Here is a 20,169-nt window from a genome sequence, read left to right as displayed (position 1 = left end):
CTAATTTGTGCTTTTTCTACATACTTTATTTGACTCTCACCATTTACCATCGTAGAGGAAGTTTATAGGAGAAGGCTAAAAGAAAAACGTAAGCCTTGCAATTCACTTTTGGCTTTATCTCACTATTCCTTTCACATACAATATAACTGAAATGCATTCTGCAGCAATAATTCAATGTCTGTTTACGTTTGGATGTCTAATTGTAGTATACATGAGACATTGCTTTCATTGCTTGCAGCAAGCAGACAGCTACTTGCCCTGCTTAGTAAGATTTCACCTTAGAAAAAAATATCACAGGTTTACAGATCAGATAGTTGGACTTCAAAGGGACATGGTCAAGGTTAACAGAGCCAAAACTTGACCTTTACCTTTTTTATTTCTTTGTGTGTAAAACCCATACAATAGCTGGAAATATTACTTTAATTGAAAGCCTCTTTCCTTAGAGGGAAAGCTCTAGGCTTTTTTTTCTTTTAATTGACACAGTAAAATTTAAAAAAAGGTCTGAATAAAAATCTGTTTCCATACTTCATGTTCTTATTTTAAGTAAACTTTGCATTTAAAATGTTTTAAAATACCTCGACACCAGTTCTTTTTGAAGTCTGAAACTTATGAATAGAAGTTAGAAGGATTGTGATTTTAATGGCTTTTAAAAAATCTTCCAATTGCTTGCCTACTGTCTGCTGGTTTTAGTTTTTGATTTGGTTGTCTCTGTGCATGTCTTGCCTTACTAATTGTTCTCTTTTGCAAGATAAATGTTTGCAAAGTTAATTTACATGTTTTTAAATGTAATCATTACAAGATTTTTTCAGAATACTAACCAGAATAAAATAATTACAGTTTCTGCACGCTATTTAGATATGACATTGTATGTTCAACTTTTACTTGTAAAACATTAAAAACAGAGGGTTTTTTACTATATTAATTCTTTCTCCTCTCTCGCTTCATGCATGTTACATCTGTTTTTCATAGTCCTTTGTGAAACAAATGGATCTGTTCTAATATTAAAACATGAATTCCTTGAGTGGAAGCTACTACAGATTTACTATTTTAGGTTCCGTCTCCTTCATCATCTAGACTTGACTTAGTACAGGTTGGTACTGGAGGACTTGATAGGAATAGTATGTAGAAAACAAATGAAAGATTTGGTTTAGCAAGGTTAGGATGGCATGATTAACAAACCTGTAAGTTTTCAGAAAGTAATTTTTAAATGTTTTTGACTACATCATTTCTGAATAATCTCTGAATCTACCTCGTAATACTAAAAGTTGTGCATGAGGCAATTTTGTATTGGCTCTTGGTGTAGATTTTAACTCAGTTATTCATACTGAGATTTTTTACCTAGAATATGTTACAAATAGTCCTCATTAGAGGATGTCAGACTAGTTTTTGTTATTTTTAATCTTCAAGCTTCATAAATATCCAAGAATAACTTCTGATAAACTGGAGAATATTTTTCCCAGGTTGAAATGTAATTAATTTCAATGCTAAAAATTACTTCCTTAAATTTATAAACAGAAGAGACGCACTCATCTTTTGCAAAATAAGCTTCACTGTTTCTTTTCTATATATATATATATATATATATATATATATACATGCATACACATGTATATATATATATAAAAATACTTTCCTTTTGGTATATAAAACGGGGTTGTGCAGTGTTTTGTAAGCAAAACCAGCATGTTGGTGTTGTATAACACTTTTAATAGTTCTGTTTCGGAAAAGCTTTAAGTTAAGAAGGACTGAGCTATTAAATTACATTTATTTGCTGTGCCACTGACGTGGTTCTGGTTATTTATAAGAACACAGGGAAAGTATCACAAAACAGATATCATTTAGACTAAATATAGCAAGTGTATTTTTCTCATAACATTGTAAAAAATGTTTTTAGATCAAGAAGTTCAACGCTTGAAGATAGGAATGGAAACATTATTGGCTGCAAATGAAGAAAAGGTGAGAAAATAATCTCTCCACATAGTAAGAAAAAAAGCAGTGGTTGTGAATCTCTGTACTGAGCTGAACAACATGCTTTCCTTAAGGGTACTATTGCTCTGAATTTTGGGTTATCCCATTAGATTGTGGAAGAAGGTTGCTTTTTTTAAATGGGAAGTGGTTGTTGACCTTAGTAACCTAGCTATAGAACTTGGTAAACAAAGATAATGCCGGAGTGGAGCAGAAAGCCAAGGCTGTAATGAGCAGAGTCTCTTGTTTTCTGCTACTGAAAAGATCACTAAGGTTTGGTCAGGCAGCTTTCCGTCTTCCAAACTTGGTCTGAAGTGCATTGATATTGCTAGTTTAGATTATAATATAAAAGGAAAGCCAAAATGGCCTTTGAATCAGACCTCAGTCCCTTGGGAGAAGGGGACCAGGATTTAAAGACAATTAAAAGCCAAAAAAAGTTTTTTACAAGGCGTATGAGAGTCCTGATCCTGCTTTCTGGAAGAGCAGGCCAAAACCACAGAAATGAATGTGTAATACTGTGTATCTACAAGTTAAAAATGTAAGACTTCAAATATGATTTCATTTAATGCTTTTCACAGGACCGTCGGATAGAGGAGTTAACACTACTGCTAAGCCAGTACAGGAGGGTCAAGGAGATAATGATTGCAGCTCATGGTAAAATATGTTTGTGAATAATTTCCTTGTATCAGGTCTTTTAAAAAACTGTACATGCCGCCATTACTATTTGTTGTTCTTGTTCATAAATATGTGTCTTGTTAGAGTGTTTGAGGGTAAGTATACATTTTTCCATATATAGAGAGAAAATCACGATATTTCTTGAGTAGGTTATGCATTATTGTCTGTGACTTGTACATACTTCATTTATTGGTTCTTATGTTGTAATCAACACAAAAAAATAGCTAAATCTCCAGATGGATTTTACTCTACACTGTTCCTGTTCTGAGAGACTTTGGCGACCGAAACGTCTGCTCAGTTCCATAAGTCTTAGTCAAAAAATGCTCTTCACCAGTTAATAGTAAATCCCTCCTGGGAGCATAATTTTGGGGCTATATGTTCCTCTAGATGGTGTCGTTAAGGATTCTGACCGATAAGGAAGGATGGCCGATGAGATTACTTCTCTGGTTGTGCAGCTGTGTGATCTGCTTATCAGTTGGTTCTGAAATGCTGCAGTATTACTTCATTATATGCTAAGGCAATCTGAAGTCAGCAACTGCTTACCTGAGAATACTTAGCTATATATTGCAATGAGGCAGGAGGTGTTGGCGCAGAACTCCTACACCGGCGCAGTGATGGTTGGGTGTACAGCTGGGGCCATGATTTTGTTAACTACTTAACACAGTGCTGTCCCTCCTCACTAATTAGACTCCTGTAAGACCGAAAGCCTCTTCCACAATGCGGTCCCATGTCATAAATCCTTCAGGGGCAAAGCTTAAGATTTCCTTTTTCCCTGCTGCAGGTTGCCATCCCCTTGGTTGTACTAACTCAGCTGTTTGTAGAGCTGTGCTCTGAACTGGGTCATCTGGGTAAAAGAAAAGTTCCTCTTTTTCTCATGCCAAAGAATACATTAAGTTAACTATGCTTACGAAAGAGGAAAACTGTAGTAGAAAAGAGAAAATCCAAGGAGGCCTGGGTTGCAGAGGCCAGACCAAAAGCAATTGCAGCAAGAAGGATGAAAAAGGGAGGAAATAGCAGGATAATCGTGTGCTAACATGGGAATAGGGACAGTTAGGAAAGTACATTATTAAAGGTATGAGTTTGCAGTAGTTTTATTAAATTGTAAATCTCTCTCTAGACTCTTATTCAAAATCAAAGTGACATTCAAATTGATTTTGCTTAATTATCTGTGAGAGATGAATAAAATGTACAGATAGGTACTCAACAGAGTATCTGTAGGTACACAATAGCATAGCTACTCAGTAGAATATGGATGGTGTGTTACTGCTATGGCTTGTAGGTTATGAGTAACAGTAAACAGTGCAAAATCATACCAGGAGACCTTAGTGAATGATGAGTCTTAAATAATTAATTACTCCCTATATTCACATTTCGTACACTGCAGTTCAATTCAAGAATGGCAGTAATGATCAGCTGCCAGCCAGAGGTAATGGAGGCAACATTTTCCTTTCATGTCGTGTTTTTTATACTGAATTCCTCACAGGGAGCCTGATCTCAGGTGCAATTTGACAGTGTTAGAAAGACCCTTTTTCTTCTTTGCATCCAACATTTTGCTAAAAAGAATTGCAGTGAATATAGTAAGTTCTGTCACCCTTTCCCTCCTCTAAAAAGAATCCTTACAGCCAACTAGGCAAGTTCTGGTTTAGGGAGAACAACCAAAGAAAACCCCTGGCTGCTTCAGTGTGCTCAGTATTATATACTTAATTTGGAAGTTTGGGGAAAAGTCTCTGTCCCATTTATTATTTATACTGCAGGAGTAGGATGGGCTTTTAGGACAATCTCATTTTAAGTTGTCATCTTAGTTTTCAGGGTTCAGGATGAGTTCTGCAAGGTCAGTTTTTTAATATGCACCATCAAATGAATAAATAAAGTATTTTCAGGTCTTGTACTGCAGAATGGAAACTTCTGATTAGCACAAAAGGAAAAGGAACAATAATCAAGCAAATTTGTTCTTAAATGCTCATTTAAAAAAAAAAAAAAGACTCTCACTTGAAAGTGCTCTGAAATAAATTCCAGGGGAATGATTGTAGCTAATAGAGACATACCTAAGTTAACTTCCAAAGCAGCCTACACCATGGTTATCCTGAGGGTAGATGCTCTCTACCATGACACCTACAGGTCCAGTCTCCTTGGTGACATCCTGGTAGTACAGATTTGCACCATCTTTCTGCGTGCTCTGGTTTTTGGAGGAAACTTGCAGGTGTGAGCAAGGAGCAAGCCACGATGCTGCGGATTACTGAGGACTGTAGGGAGTATGATGGAGTGCACCTATGCTAGCGTAGTCACTCAGGTGATACAGTACAGTGTTAAATATAGTGATGTTTAACATATTTTAAAAATAGAAACCCCACTTCTGTGGGAGCTAGAGTGTGTATACTCAGTCCGTATTAAGGTGCATGCTGTGATGGCTACAATATTATCTCAACCCGAATGTGAAATAGTGTCACTGTGAGAGTCTGATGTGTTTAGATTTAGTCTCCCTGCCAAGAAGTATCTCCTTGATGTATTTATTTATTGATTTTTAGAGGTAGATTTCTGAGTGTAGTCCCTGCTTTAAAACTATTTTGGGTAGAATCAAAGGATTGAAATCTTCTGTCTCACCAACATATTGTCAGCATTGCTTATTTCTGCTTAAGGCAAGTCGTAAATCATGTTGCCAAAAGATATGTTTAAAAAAAATACTATTTTGGATTAAATTAGGGCATCTGCTTGAAACAGTCATTGATAGTAGAGTAAAATGGAAAGGAACTATCCGAGCTGCTATAGATAGCTCTTTTAATTTTAGTAATTTGTACTAATTGAGGGGCTGCTACCTTCTGGCATTACCAGCTTAGGTTTCACGTCACATCCTGAAGGGTTAGTGATCAGTATTAGGTTTTCTGGCAGCCTTTGTAGCTGAACGGCACGATAACCAAGTCCACGTGAAATGTGTTTTCAAGTGATATCTCTTCTCAGTAGTGACAAGGCTAAAGCATAATTGTTGGTGCTTTTCCATAACTGACTAGAGCTATTGCACCTCCAACACATAAATCGGAGACTATTAATCTGTTTGGAGGTCAGTCTGAATTTCTCCATTGTAGCATAACTGCCCCTCTGCATCCTGTCTGCAACCTTGTGCGCAGCAGATTTCCAAAAAATTTCTCACGCAAAATACTTCAGAGGTTTGCTGAGCACTAAATATTTAAAATGTGATTTGGTATCATTGCAGCTTTGAAAATTAAAGAATAAAATTCTTATTGAGCAGTGAATTTGGAGTATTTCACAGTATTTGTTTATAGCTGGGATATCTAGAAAAACCTGGAACGTTTGCTATGTTTATCTTTAAACTGAGCATGGAATACTGGATTATGGTACAGATGATGTCAAACATGCATACTTTCTATAAAGTGAAATACTGTGAAAAAGACAACGGTACCAACTTGAACTTGCCTCAGAACATCACACTCTAAATTACAGTGGTTCAGAAGCTGTCTTTTAAGCAGCTCAGCTACACGCAGCAGAGCAGACAACTAGAAGTGGTTACTTTTTTGCTCTAATGTAAATTAGTGTGCTTGTAAGTCAGAGTGCTAAGAGGGGGATGTAGAGCAGAGAGGGACAAGAAGGCTGCTAAACTGGAAGCATCAGATGAAGACAGAAGTGGAATTTAGAGAATAAAGTATTTACACTGTTTGAATATGATTCTAAATGATTTCTTTTGACCTTTTCATCTTCCTTGCTATTTCTAATCTTTAATGCTCACAGGCTCTTCAGACAGAATTGTCTCTGGTGGCAGTGAAGACGAACCTGAGACAACTTTAAGGAAATGGAATCTTTTGACTAATCCTCAAGGGGAATTATTTAAAACAGAGGTACGTAGTAAAGACGTTTTAGAAGCAAGCTCCATTGTAAAAATAATTTGCCTGCATTGATTTCTCTGTAGTAGCAAAGGTAATGTGGAGACGGGTTTGGCCCTGAATGAACTTTTGTGCCTGTCAATATGGGTTTGGTAGACTATGTTTCAGACTCAGACACTATAGTTAACAGGCTTGAAACTCTTACATTTTACATAGGCCTCTTCGGGAGAATTGTCACCAGCTGTGCTATCTCCAGTGCCACACAAAGCTATGGAAATCAGGCAAGACTTTAGTTTCATGTTTCCTGTGCAGACTGTCCTAAGTCTATATTATTTAATCTGTTTACATGTTGACATCTACTCATGCCTATTCTTAGCTTGGCAAGAACTTTTGGGTAGTTGCAAAAGCAGTGTTTGCCATGTGAATTTTACAACACTTAATTGTAAGGTTTGAATTACAAGAATGAATTGGCAATTTTATAGATCAGAAGAAATACGTATTGTAGTACTTAATAACATATTTTATTCTTATTTAAAGTAGAAGCATTCCAGTATCTTCAACTAATCTAATCTGTCCACAAGAAGAATCTTTGGAAAACAGAAGTAGGTAAGAATGAATAACTTCACTTGGAAGAAAAAACATACAGTCAGAATTTTTTTTGATAATTCTACTTTTTCCTTCTATTTTCCATGTTTTTAAAAGCTTTTAACTGCTGCACACTGTTCTCAAAGAGTTACTGATGTTTACTTTTGCTTGGCTAAGAGCTTCTTAAAAAAGTCATTAACAGATATTCTGTAACATTTAAAACTAAACATTGGACATTGTTGCTTTTCATTGTTGATCGAAGCATGCCTTGTTGCTCTTTCTGACTCGCTCTATTGCAGTTCCCAGTACTATGAGTTTTAGGCTAAAATATGACAAAACAAGTTTATCTCCTAATTATGACTTATCTGTTACATAACAGATATCTTGTCTGTACATTATGTGATTATATACAACTATTATATGATGTTGTTGTGGCATGTGCAAAGGTATTATCTTGTATTAATTGTTGTTTTGACCTGTTGTTGTTTATTGTTATTTTAAGGGTTCCACAGAAAAAAAAGTCCAGTAGTTTAGAAGAGCTGCAGAGTGAATCCTTGGAAAAGGTTGGTTCATATGTAGTTAAAATTTCTGGGGTTTAATTTCAAGGCTGAGATAAACATCAAGTATAAATCCTCTTTCTGTTTTACACATTGTAAACCTAACGGCTACCAAATGTGCATGGAAAAAACCCTAATGATATAATAGTTCATTTTTCATCCAGTATCCAAGCTTAAAACAAATAATTTGACACACTTGCATGCCCACACCTTTAAACTCGGCTTTTCAACTAAAAGCGAATGAAAAATAATTTTAGAGAAATACAACACACAATGTTAATGAGCAGTCTTGCTTGTTGAACTGCAGTATTATTTTGTTTATGGATATGTGTTTATAAAAAAATTTTGTCTTCCAAATTGCTGAAAATATGAAGACAGCAAATCTTGAAGATAATTAAACAGTAAATGTTTAGACATGGTACTTCCACAAAGGACTCCTTTTTGAGTATTTGCATGTAAATATATGTGTCACTCCCTAACCCAGACTTCTGATATAAATGGCATTAGTGGTATTTTTGTTGCATTATTTAAACAGCAGGAGCGCTGTTGTTAATTCCAAGGCTTTACTGCATGCCAGAATAAACTTTTCAATTTACAGAAGTCTCTTTACGTTATGATCCAGAGGCTTGCTTTGTCATTATGTACACTGGGTTTTTTTTTCTGCAGTTGTATTTAAACTTTGTGAGACTGGTATTGACTTTTTGTGTGCCAGCATTAGTAGACTTAATACTAAATTACCTTGTGCATTAATGCCATGCATTAATGCCAAAATGGATAATAGTGTGACCATATTCAGTATTAATATGGTTATTCTAGCTCTTTCGATTTTCTTAAATTAGTTCTTAAACTTCTGAAGATGACAGCCCCCAATGTTTGAAATGTATTTGCACTCATTTTATTGTGGTAATACATATGATGAATTAAGAACTAACATATTTCATTCTGCATGGAATTTATGAAGGTCTGTTTTATTTTTGTAGCTTTTACAATATTAAATTTTCTTATCCTATATTCAAAAACTTTATTTGCCTCTATGATGTGATGAGGCTGCACTTACACATTTTGGCTGTAAATTTGCTGGATCTCTCAAATCAGAGACCACAGAGGGACAAGAAACAGAAATATCCCTATAGCAAGCCAGCCCCATGTTCAGCATAGAATTTACATGTATGCCCTAATTTAGGCATGAGGTTTCTTAGTGAAATAAGTAAGAGTTACTTATGTGTATGAGTGATTGGCTAAACATGAGCTAGCTGGAACTTTAAAAAAACTCAGCCCAAGATAACTTGCTTTGTTGACTCAGCATGTAAGTCTTTGCTGCTTCTGTTGAATCCGGTGGTACCTGTGCTGGGGGCACTGTTTCACTGGAGCTATTCTTTGCAGAAAGCTCAAATTCTGATCACATCTGCAATAATAAGAAATAAAATAAAATAAAAAAAAAAAGGATGTCTCTGACCTAGCTGTACTGATATTTTTATCATTTCATGACTGTCACAGCTTTTTGTGTGGTTTCAGATGGATATAGTGTTACATATGTTCTCTTGTAATGCCATTTGCTAGCATTTTGTTTTAACTGCTAAACAACTGTCATACTTCCAACTCAAGGCAAATCTAATGGGACTATCCACAAGCCTAAAAATAACAAAATCCCTTAGATCTCAACAGAACCTAAATAGGACCTGAGTTTTATAGTGATTTGAACAAAGGCCTATTTGTTGACTATTTTACTAAAATAAATTGAGATAACAGACCTTATAACAAACTGGCAGTGCATTAAGTAGCATCACTGTTATAGAAATCAGACTAAATTTGATGTTCTGTGTATGTATGTTAATACTAACATTTGTCTGTTACTTTTTTTCCATATAACTTTGAAATTACCCTTCCTGCACCTCCATAGTATGTAGACGGAAAACCAATACAGCCTGTTATAGAACAAGAGGTATATTAAATGTAAACTCTTTTAACATTTATCTACTGTGATGTGCTGTGGCAATATGGCTGTTTTCACTTCATATTCATTTTCTTTTTAAAACGTTTACATAGTTCAAGTACTGACAAACTTCAAGAACGGGGTAAGGATTTGAAAGGGAAATCTCTTTTTAGCTGAAAGCTTTTTGAGTATGTAAGATTTGGAAGCTAAAGGTGGTCCATTTCAGTAAAGAAAGAAAGTACTAAGCTTGTATGATTGCAATCAGCAGTGAAATGATAGGTTCTCTATGTGTTTAATTTTTTTATAAAAGACTGGATGTACTTCTGCACTTGCCAAAACGGGATTGCAGGGGGAGGGGCACAGTCTCCAAAACTGAAGAATTTGGACCATGATTTGCAGATTATATAGTTACAAAGATCTCTTTTGGCCTTGAAATAAGAACACGATAAACCAGTGGAGATTTCATTGAATGTTTTATGTATCATCCTGTCACAGAAAAGCTTGATCTACATATTTCAAAATAGTTTTGTTAAAATGGGATTAGTAAATAGGAGTAGTCTATATGTGCGCTAAATATATTTTGCATATTTTCAGTACATTGTTTACCTACATAAGCTCCTTTCTGATAAGGTTGAGACAAACACTTACCAATATGAGCTTACTCGAAAACAAAAACTGAACGTACACTGCTCCCACTAACATCAATTGGAGTTGCAGATTCATTGCTTCTCCAGAGAAGCATCTCTGTTCCTGCAGTTTTGCCAGTTGTGGGATATGTTTTCTCCAGTGTTCCTTCATCTTTTTATTTGGATTCAGTGTTGATGATATCACAGTGTGAGTTTTTTAGATGGTAACTTCTACCATGATAAGTTTCCAAAACTGTTGACAAATACATCTGTGAAATGCATACTTTGGCTGCAAAAGTATTGCTAGGATCAAAACTGTCAGATTTGCATGTAAATTTTAATCTATCCATGTACAGAGTAAGATCCCCAAGTAGTTGATCATGGGGAAAAACTGAATGTAAAGGAAATTAAGAGATTTCCTATTTTTAGTATAGCCTACATAGCAGTTCCCTTTCAATACAATATACTGAATACTGAGACTTTGAGGACTGCCTCTTGTAAGCTCCATTGCTAGTGGAGGGACCTCCCACTGTGAGTAATCTCACTGATGCTAGTGACACTCTGTATAGTGTTCAGTGACTGGGTGCCATAATTGCAGGCAATTTTAGCTGCCAAAATTGTATAGAATAAGTCAGCAGCTGTTCAGACTAGCCCTAAAATATAGCTCAGTCCATGTTTTTCTCCCAACATATATCAGAAGTATAGCAATACATTGTACTTAGGTAATATAATATGATTAGCAATTATTATATAGCTTGTAGTTATTTAGCTATAATTTTATTTTTAAAAAATAGCATTTGTAATATTATAAAGAGATAATAATTCTTACAGAGTGAAATTCCTGCAACTTAAGTTCATTGGGTTCCCCCCCCCCCCCCCAATAATAGGGGGCGGCAAGTATATTATGCTTAATTTTAATAATACAGATACTGTTGGTTTAAGGTAGAAAAAATGACAGAACAAAGAATGGACTAAGAAACAACCAAATGCATTTATGGCACTGTCAAAGTTGACCTTATGAGGGCCAAATATTACATGGTGCCAGGGTCCTAGATGGAAAGGAGATAGCTAGAAAAATTCTTATGGGAAAACCAAGTAAAATATTATCCTCTCTTTCTCTCTCTCTCTCTCTCTCTATATATAATGTTTTAACATAGTATATAGTGTAGCTGAAGGGGAAGGGAAAGATGAGAGAAGGCTCTAGCTTAGCTAGAAAATGTTGGCAGCTGACCATTGGGCTTAAATTGAATTATCTGTAAGAAGGAATGTGGAGAGGGTGGTGTCATTTTCAACTGTAAACTCCAAATAGAATTTTTCAACCACTTTTCACAACTTTTAAATGAATATTGTGTTCTAGATTGCAGATGCTGTGAGTGATTTGATTCCCCCCCACTTCTCCCCTCCCCTCTTTAAAAAATAGAATAAGCCATTTGTGAAAGGCAGCAAATATCAAACCTTGCCAGGAAAGCTGCCTCGACCCACACACAATGGAGAGCAGGGAGCGTATAACACGTCAAATTCACCAGATGTCTGTGGCGTGAACGACAACGAGGATAACGGCACCCTGAGCCTGCGTATGTATTCATGCCTCTCTGAGAGGCAGGGGGAGCATTATAGATGAAGGGAAAAACATTAAACTGTTTTGAAGGACTGGGACTTAACATGGTGTAAATATAATCCGTTATGCCAGAATAATGGACTGTGACATTCAGATGATTCAGTAAGAGAAAGTTCTGCTTCCTTTTGATTCATTTGAGATACTCTGTGGGTTTTATGGAACTATATCGTACAGGCTTAGTATGTTAAAATGGTCTAAGAACAATTAAAAATTTGAGATAAATAATCATCTCTATATTTTAAGATAATTTGTACAGAATTCTGGGGTCTCATGCACACCTGCGCATTCACTTTCATGTAAAGCATAACTGCTTTTCTTTTTGTTTCTGCTTTTAATGCTTAGCTCACTTCTTTGCTCTTCTGTAACTTTATTTTGCTGGTGTTTTGTATTCTCTTTGCTTCTTCATCTGGCTTACTGCTTCTTGGGATGACTGAAGATCGGATCAGGAGTGTCAGTGCACCAGCACTAGGTATCGTATCCAAAGAAGATGCAACTTTAACATAAATTTTGCTGCTTTTTTTTTTTCTTTCCTTTTTCCTCCCTTTCTCTCTCCTGTAAAATACTAATTCTGAGTGGACCATCTAGGTTGAATTCCTTAAGTGCAGTACCCGACATGAAATATCTACTTTTGCTGTACAGTATTAGGATAGGACATTTTAAGATACTTATTCTTGGTCTCATTCTGCTTTCACTGAAATCAACAGTAAAATTCCCACTGATTTTGATGGAGTAGTTTCAGTATTAAGAGTAAGCAAGGCAAGAGCTGTTCCGGTCTAAAGACTTACATGACCAAAAGCTTGTTTGTTTTTTCCAGTTACTGTAGTTGGTCCAATAAAAGATTTTACCTCTTCCTACACAACTTCTTTTGTCAATGTCCTTGGACTACTGTAGCTACAATAGCATTTCTGCTAGTGATAAGAACAGGGTTATTTTAAACCTCCAATGAAAATAAATTGTCACTATAAATTACAGTAAGATAGGAAATATTATAAATGGATCATCTGCAACGTAAAGATTTAAAAGTGAATGTTTTTATGCAAATTAACTGACCCACAGTTGTTATAGAAGCAGCGGTAATGAGAGGGGTTTGTAGTAAAAACACGTGGCCAGGCCTGAGGTCCTTCTGATAGGAAGAAGCAGTGGGAACAGAGTTGCAATGAGTCTGACTAACGTGATGCTGACTTGAGGCCACTGTGACAGACCTTCACACCATTCTTCCAGCTCTGATAACTGGGTGACTCGGCTGGGCCGTGTGCTTGCTGATACCTGATGACAGTAGTACTAGATGCTTAATGAGGATGCATGCAAAACAGTGGTATTGACATGGCATTGGGTCATAGACAAGGCATAGTTCTGCTCAATAAAAGTTGATGGAAATCTAATGGTGTAACAGCAGATTTTGCTCTTTTTTCTTTAGGAACAAAGGTACCATCCATTAGTTTCAATAATGTACTTAAATATAAATGATTGAAATAACAATACTATTTTACCCACTATTTTATTGTCTCCTTTTATCAGCGGTACAGCTATTATTTTTTCATCTTCTGAGCAAGAGTTTGGTTTTTTATACAAGGACACTTTAAAAGTTCTCTTTACTTTTTTGTTATGTTTTGTATTCAAATATTAGCTTCTCAGATAACTTAATGACTTTGTACGTTGTCAATAATTAGTATAAAATATGACTATATTATTGTTCTTAACCCAGGAGAAACAGAGACAGTGGATGGTACAGTAGTCTCAGACGACCTTTCACCTCTTTCCTCGGGCATGGATTCGGGTCCCCAATCTCCGTTGTCTCCAGAAAACAGGAAGAGTCCAAAAGGGATCAAGAAAATCTGGGGAAAGTAAGTTTTGGGGTTGGGAGGGGGGAAGGGGAGTTCCCCATCAAAGCATTTTAATGCTTTGAATGAACGAATCCAGTTCTCTACAATGTCTGAAGCAACAATAACACAAAATTCAGGAAGAGCAGAGAAAGCAGCTCTGTGATTATAGGGATGAGTCTCTGGGTACATATGGGTGGGGAGAAATGAACAGTAGTGCTAACAGAGTTGTGCTGTTGGAAAGAATACTTTGCTTTCTTAAGATAATGCCAACAAGCTAGAAGGCCAACAGTTTTGTTAGTTATGAAAAATTAAATAATACTAAGTGGTTCATTACAAAAGCCATCAATTAAAAAAGTGAGAGAGAAAAAAAGAAACAAAAAGTAGGTGGACTGAGTTTTTACTGTGTTCAGTTTATCTCCTTCAGGACACCAGTCATTTGAGAGCCTAACCTTCAGCGTGGATTACTTGGGTTGAAGGATCACAGCTCCTTTGCAGAGCTCATCTTTTCCCTAGATTTAGGTCTAGACAGTGTTTTCCTGGAATTTCTTAGGCTACTAATCGAGTTAGTTGTTTAGGGTTTACAGGAGGATTAATAAAGTTTTCAGTTGTGATAGTTTCCCTATGAAACAAAAAAGTTCCCTCTTGCAAACTAATACTAATATTGGCACTCTTGTCTCTGAAGAATTAGAAGAACTCAGTCAGGTAACTTCCCTGCAGACGATCTGGGTTTGGCAGAGTTTCGAAGAGGTGGTCTCCGTGCAACAGCTGGACCTCGCTTATCCAGATCAAAGGAAACAAAAGGGCAGAAAAGGTAATGATTCGTTCTTTTCCTTGCACTGTGTATTATGCGGTATTGTTAAATATGTTGAACAGCAATACCCTCTTGTTGTGAAATGTATTTTGCCTAACATAGTTCATTGCACACAGAATTTCACTATAACTGGAAATAATTTCTCTAGTAGAAAATATTTCCTGAGTAGATCCCCTATCTCCACTCCTTCAACTGCAGGGAGCAGCACTAGCTGTTAAGCATGTCACAATTTCACCTTAAGAACATGTGTAGCAAGAAAACTTACCTTCTCCTCTGGGAATATCTGTTCATGAGAAGAAAATCTGAGCAGTCAAATTAACAGGGCACTATTACCACAGCATGTACTGTGAGAATGGCTCTTGGCCTTTGTTATTGCACAGAACAAAGCATGCTACAAGGTACATTGTAGTACTGTCTCTGGCATATGATTCTCTTTCTAATTATAACCATAATATTTTCTTTTGAGTTCAGAACAGTTCTTGTGCTTTTCAGTGACTACAATGCTCCGTTTGCTCAGTGGAGCACTGAAAGAGTTTGTAACTGGCTTGAGGACTTTGGTCTCGGTCAGTACGTCATTTTTGCACGGCAGTGGGTGAGTTCAGGCCATACACTGTTAACTGCAACACCTCAGGACATGGAAAAGGTAATGACTGGTAATTATTTCTCTCAAGCAACAAATAGATGTTTATCCTGTACAACTGAATCCCTTCAAACAATTAGCAGTTTGACCTTTTTGAAATCTGTAGCATCAGTTTTTGTAGAAGTCTGATGAGATGAAAAGGGCTATAGTCAAGGCTGTCTGTTACTGTTGTTATAGGAAATGGGAATAAAGCATCCTCTGCACAGGAAGAAATTAGTTTTGGCAATTAAATCAATAAATGCGAAACAAGATGAGAAGTCTGCACAACTAGATCATATCTGGGTGACACGTAAGTGAAGAACTGTGGAATTGTTTGGGAAGGGTTTTTCTATTCAGCTGAGCAGGAATGAAAACCTCTTAAGTATTTTCGGATCTATGAGACGAGCAGTTCTAAGAGTAGGTGATTATAGACTTTATTTTTTTCTACCTGCATATGCTGTAGAATATCAACTGAAAGATAGCACTAGGTAGAATACTTTAGCACATAGCATTAATATTCTGATGCCTTCCATGGTACTCATGTTTCTTGAAGTATTTCAATACTTCCCTGAAATCTGATTGGCAGAGCTGCCCTTGGTAGTTCCCCTGGAAGTTGCACAGTATAACTGAGGGGTTACTTGAATGTCAAATATAATGCAATTCTTCATTCTATGGAAAATTATACCATTGTTGGAATTTAGCGCTCTTCAAAAGATGACTGATAGCTGCTTTAACACGGAGTTCATGCAGCCCATCCCCGTCTTGAAGGAGAATGAGTGTAAAGAGGGGTGGTGGGGGGGAACAGGTATTAATTTAGCAGGGATTAAATTATGCTGTAGAATCCATATGCCCTGTCACTCACACTATTTAAAATATCCCAGGGATATTATGGTGGTATGTTATAAAGCTGGTTTGGTGGGAGCTGCTTTTAGGCTTCCATTAAGAGGGGGTCCTTTTGAAAGGAGAGGTGGAAGGAGCTTCCTGAATGCCTCTGAGGACGCCTGCCCGCACCTGAAGAGCTTCTTTCTCATTGGTCTGGGTTGGTTTATACTCTATTCTTGTATCTACAGGGTGGCTTGATGATATTGGTTTACCTCAGTACAAAGACCAGTTCCATGAGTCCAGAGTTGATGGGAGAATGTTGCAGTACTTAACTGTGGTAAGCTAAAATCCTTTTGCCTCAGTTTAACCAGGCTCTGAACTTCAGAATGGGCATCAATTGGAGAATTTTCCTTTGAATGTGAGCAGTTAAGTAATTTTTTGCAAGCCAGAAATGGTGGCAGTAGTCAGTCAGTCATTCATGCTGTTTAATGCATGATTACTATTCCTAAGACAAATAAAATAACTAATAAGAAGATGTTATAGCCAGCTTCTGCAAAAAAAGCTTTCTTCCACTATCATACAATGCACCAAGGTTAAAGGTAAAATTGACATACGGCTTCTGGAGTACTTTGCTCTCCTCACTGAGAGAGAGGAGAACTCTCTCAGTGTTCTCCTAACTAGTAGTTAGCAACAAGATACAATAAGTTAAAGATGAGCAGCAAATCCAGTAACCTGTAAAGCTCTGACCAAACTGGCTGCAAACCATACACATAGCTGCTGTGTTTTATTATAGCTTTCCTGTCCAGGTTTTGATAATTAAATATTTAGTTCTGCTCCTCTGCAGCATAGTTTAGCTAGTATCAGCTAGTAAAGCCTTGTCCATACTGCTTGAGGAGCCTTTGCTATAGAAGCATGATCCTCACTGTTCTATGTTTATATTCACAGCTGCAGTGGTCTTACCTGCAACAGGTTCTTTGCCAGGCAGAAACATTCCAGATACTTTGTAACTATCTATGACACCCCTCTCCACCCCCCCCCATTCCCCCCCCCCCTTTTTTTTTAAACTGAATAAGCACCAAGTCTGCCTCTGGTTTTATCCAAGTCTTACTATGGTGTAGCGTTAAAAAAAAAAATTTTGAAAATATAAACTGTTATTTCACCTCAAACTGTAGTTACTGTGGTTTATATAAAACTATATAGCAAGCTACAAATCTTATTTCTTTGGGAAGGTACCTGCTTTAATATACATTCTGTGCCTCTTTTACAGAATGACCTTCTTTTCCTGAAAGTCACCAGTCAGCTGCATCATCTGAGTATTAAATGTGCCATTCACGTGCTGCATGTCAACAGTTTTAACCCCCACTGTCTACGCAGGAGACCAGTTGATGAGGTAAAAAATATTCAACTAATTTAATTTAAACAAGCACCAATTAGCCCATTCCAGCCAAAGTGGACAGAAAATTAACTGTGTATAATAATACCCTAATCACTGGCACTAGGAAATAGCTTCTAAAGCAATACTTACATTGTTTTCCATCTCTGGCATGAAACACACTCCCTGATAACAAACTATTCAGGTTGTAAGTAAGTGCTCGAGCCTCTTATTGGCTGAACCTCATGTATTTCCCTTTCTAAATTACTTGTTCAGTTTTAAGAAGTTTGTTCAATTTTTAAGAGAATAATTTGGAATGCTTTTTCTTTGGCTTTCCTAATTAAGTTGTCAAAGACTGGAAGGTTTTTGTCTTACTTGGCTTATTCTTAGTCTTTATATTAAATGCCTTGATAATAATGCTATTTTCAAAATGCTCCCTTTTTTCCACCTGTTGCTGTAGTCTCTATATTTACTATTTGATGCAGTATAAAGGGTTTCATCTGTACTCAAATATGCCTACCATCTCATCAGAGGATGTTTTAGAGTGGCTTTGAACAAAATCAGTACTTTAGAACTGGGGAAAGATTGCTAATTGTGGAAGAGAAGGAACAATCCATTTTATATCTGAGCTGAGGACAGATATAGAGAATGTGTACTGACAGAGCAGGATATACTGTCATCATCTTTTCTGGTTACTTTAACAGAATAACGTTTCACCTTCTGAAGTAGTTCAGTGGTCAAATCACAGAGTGATGGAATGGCTCAGATCAGTTGATCTGGCAGAATACGCACCAAATCTTCGAGGAAGCGGAGTGCATGGTGGCCTCATTGTGAGAATGCTTTTAAGTGTTTTACTGCATGTGTACTGAAACCTGACAAACTACACTACAAAACTTAATTTATCTTGTGTTTATCGAGCAGGAAGAAACAAGTGTAGACATTTGCAATCTGACAGCATGATCAGGCCTTAAGAGCCTCTGCATCTGATCCATGCATATAGAAAGAACTGTAAAAACATTTTTTATAATCAAAGCTGAGTAGTGTGTGCAGGTGTTTCATAACAATAAGACTGTGCTCAAAAAAAAAGCTGTACTGTCAGAAAATTATTTACTGATAAAGTATTATTGAGAGTTTCTTTAAAGGGTTTTAATAGAATTCTAAGCCAACAGCCTGCCATAGTAGATAATTGTCCTGAATCCGCAGCAGTCTGGCCAGCAATCAGGAATGAGAATTTGTTTGCTTTCAATACTAAGCGACACATACTTCATGTTAAGTCAGAGTTCTGAAAATCTTGTAATTCCAGTGTCTTGGATTTTTTCATAAAAATGAAACGGAAAACAATGCTGAGATATAAATTTATATTCTCAGAGTAATATAATAGTGAAAGTATAGCAGAAAATTCTGAAAACTGTTTTGTTCAAACAGCTGGGAAGTTTGAGTAAATACAATTGGGTATTTGTCTGATCATTCCCTACATTCCTAAGTTAATGCCTATTTTCATACACTTCCCATTCAAACCCTTGCTATCACTAGTGACTTATAAGAACAGAGAAATCCCTCTTAAAGGACTGTAATGGTTTAGCACTGTGACTATTTAAGCATATAAAAAATAAATCTTTTGCCCCTTTTTTAATAGATTCTTGAACCTAGATTCAACGGAGACACACTGGCAATGCTGCTGAACATTCCACCTCAAAAGACCCTATTGCGACGCCATCTAACCACCAATTTTAATGTATTAATTGGACCAGAGGCACAACAAGAGAAGAGAGAAATAATGGAGTCAACAGCATACACACCTCTGACCACCACTGCCAAAGTTCGGGTATATTCTGTTCACCAGTATGATATTTTTTTTTCCTCCTCCCTCTTTTATAAAGAAAGTAAGGGACAAACATGGGAGGGGGAAAGGTAGTTCTGAGAGAAATTTTTGAATTTTCTTAGTTCTAGATGCTAAAACATTCAATTCATATCTGTCTGTCTAAGTCTGCTTCTAAAGTAAGCATGCAATCCTTCTATCTTTTCTTAGAAGGAAACATTATCTAAATGTGTTTAAAATTAACTGCAGCTTCCAGTCTGAAAACAGTTAAATGTTTAGTTCAGAATCTACTTACTTGAACTAAGGTATAGGAGTAAATCAAAAAGGAGATGAAATTGAATGTTTAAAGGACAACCTAATTTTTCTTGTTTAAAACTTGTCTTTCATTTTAGCCAAAGAAACTTGGATTTTCACACTTCGGAAACTTAAGAAAAAAGAAATTTGATGAATCAACAGACTACATTTGTCCTGTGGATACAAATCCAGGTGTTACCAATGGTACTCCAAAGAGCTATGGTGGATACAAAGGACTTAGTCCATTCACTGATAGGGAATTGGATAAGCTTGATCAGGTGGGACAAACAGACTGATGCCATTCTCATCTCATCCTCTCCATGCATTCCACAGCTTGCAAATAACATAGTGTTAGCATAACCTACCATATCTGCTTCATCCGCATGAACTCTTTGAGAAAGTATTGGCTGTGGACACTTGAAAAGAGCTCTATACTGAGAATGTAAGAGTAATATTTTTAATCAACAATAAGCATAAACTCATCTATTTTCAAGCCCTTTTTCAGGAACATAACACCTTTACACTATGAAGATGATGTATTTTGATAGTTAAGGTGGAGGCTGCAGTAAACAAGACTTTTGTGCTTCCAGTTTTCATAATTTATGAGTATGGCACACAACTTTCTTCTTTATGGGTGGTTTTAATGTAATAAATTTATTCAGACTAAATTGTGCAGAGGTATCAAGCTATATATATTAAAATACAACTGGATGGTACATTTTTAACAGACGTATTAAGCGCCCAATTGAATTCTTCTTTCATTAAGTACAGTGGGAAGTAATTATGCTTAACCAGTATAAATGAAAACAATGCATCA

At 36.4% G+C, this 20,169-nt stretch overlaps 1 protein-coding gene across 23 annotated transcripts in view; it reads left to right on the top strand.

Moving 5' to 3' along the window:
• PPFIBP2 (PPFIA binding protein 2) overlaps window positions 1–20,169 on the top strand; it is a 108,798-nt gene that overhangs the window by 85,881 nt on the left and 2,748 nt on the right. For 3 of the 23 annotated variants that reach the window (XM_068945169.1, XM_068945182.1, XM_068945177.1), the window contains 17 exons: window positions 1,895–1,956; window positions 2,544–2,619; window positions 6,382–6,488; window positions 6,690–6,754; window positions 7,014–7,079; window positions 7,561–7,621; window positions 9,516–9,557; window positions 11,595–11,748; window positions 13,498–13,636; window positions 14,298–14,426; window positions 14,919–15,069; window positions 15,244–15,355; window positions 16,116–16,204; window positions 17,135–17,257; window positions 17,944–18,069; window positions 18,876–19,064; window positions 19,451–19,630. In XM_068945169.1, coding sequence (XP_068801270.1) covers window positions 1,895–1,956; window positions 2,544–2,619; window positions 6,382–6,488; window positions 6,690–6,754; window positions 7,014–7,079; window positions 7,561–7,621; window positions 9,516–9,557; window positions 11,595–11,748; window positions 13,498–13,636; window positions 14,298–14,426; window positions 14,919–15,069; window positions 15,244–15,355; window positions 16,116–16,204; window positions 17,135–17,257; window positions 17,944–18,069; window positions 18,876–19,064; window positions 19,451–19,630 — 1,871 coding nt within the window. Of the gene's footprint in view, window positions 1–55; window positions 89–1,894; window positions 1,957–2,543; window positions 2,620–6,381; window positions 6,489–6,689; window positions 6,755–7,010; window positions 7,080–7,560; window positions 7,622–9,515; window positions 9,558–11,594; window positions 11,749–12,228; window positions 12,262–13,497; window positions 13,637–14,297; window positions 14,427–14,897; window positions 15,070–15,243; window positions 15,356–16,115; window positions 16,205–17,134; window positions 17,258–17,943; window positions 18,070–18,875; window positions 19,065–19,450; window positions 20,080–20,169 lie in introns of those variants that run through there. The other 20 variants (XM_068945171.1, XM_068945189.1, XM_068945185.1 and 17 more) reach the window with 16 other exon arrangements.

This window comes from Struthio camelus, chromosome 5 (genome assembly GCF_040807025.1).
Source record: "Struthio camelus isolate bStrCam1 chromosome 5, bStrCam1.hap1, whole genome shotgun sequence".
Classification (NCBI taxonomy): Eukaryota; Metazoa; Chordata; class Aves; order Struthioniformes; family Struthionidae; genus Struthio; species Struthio camelus.
The sequence above is the reverse complement of the archived record's forward strand: the minus strand, read 5'-3'. Positions and strand labels throughout refer to the sequence as shown.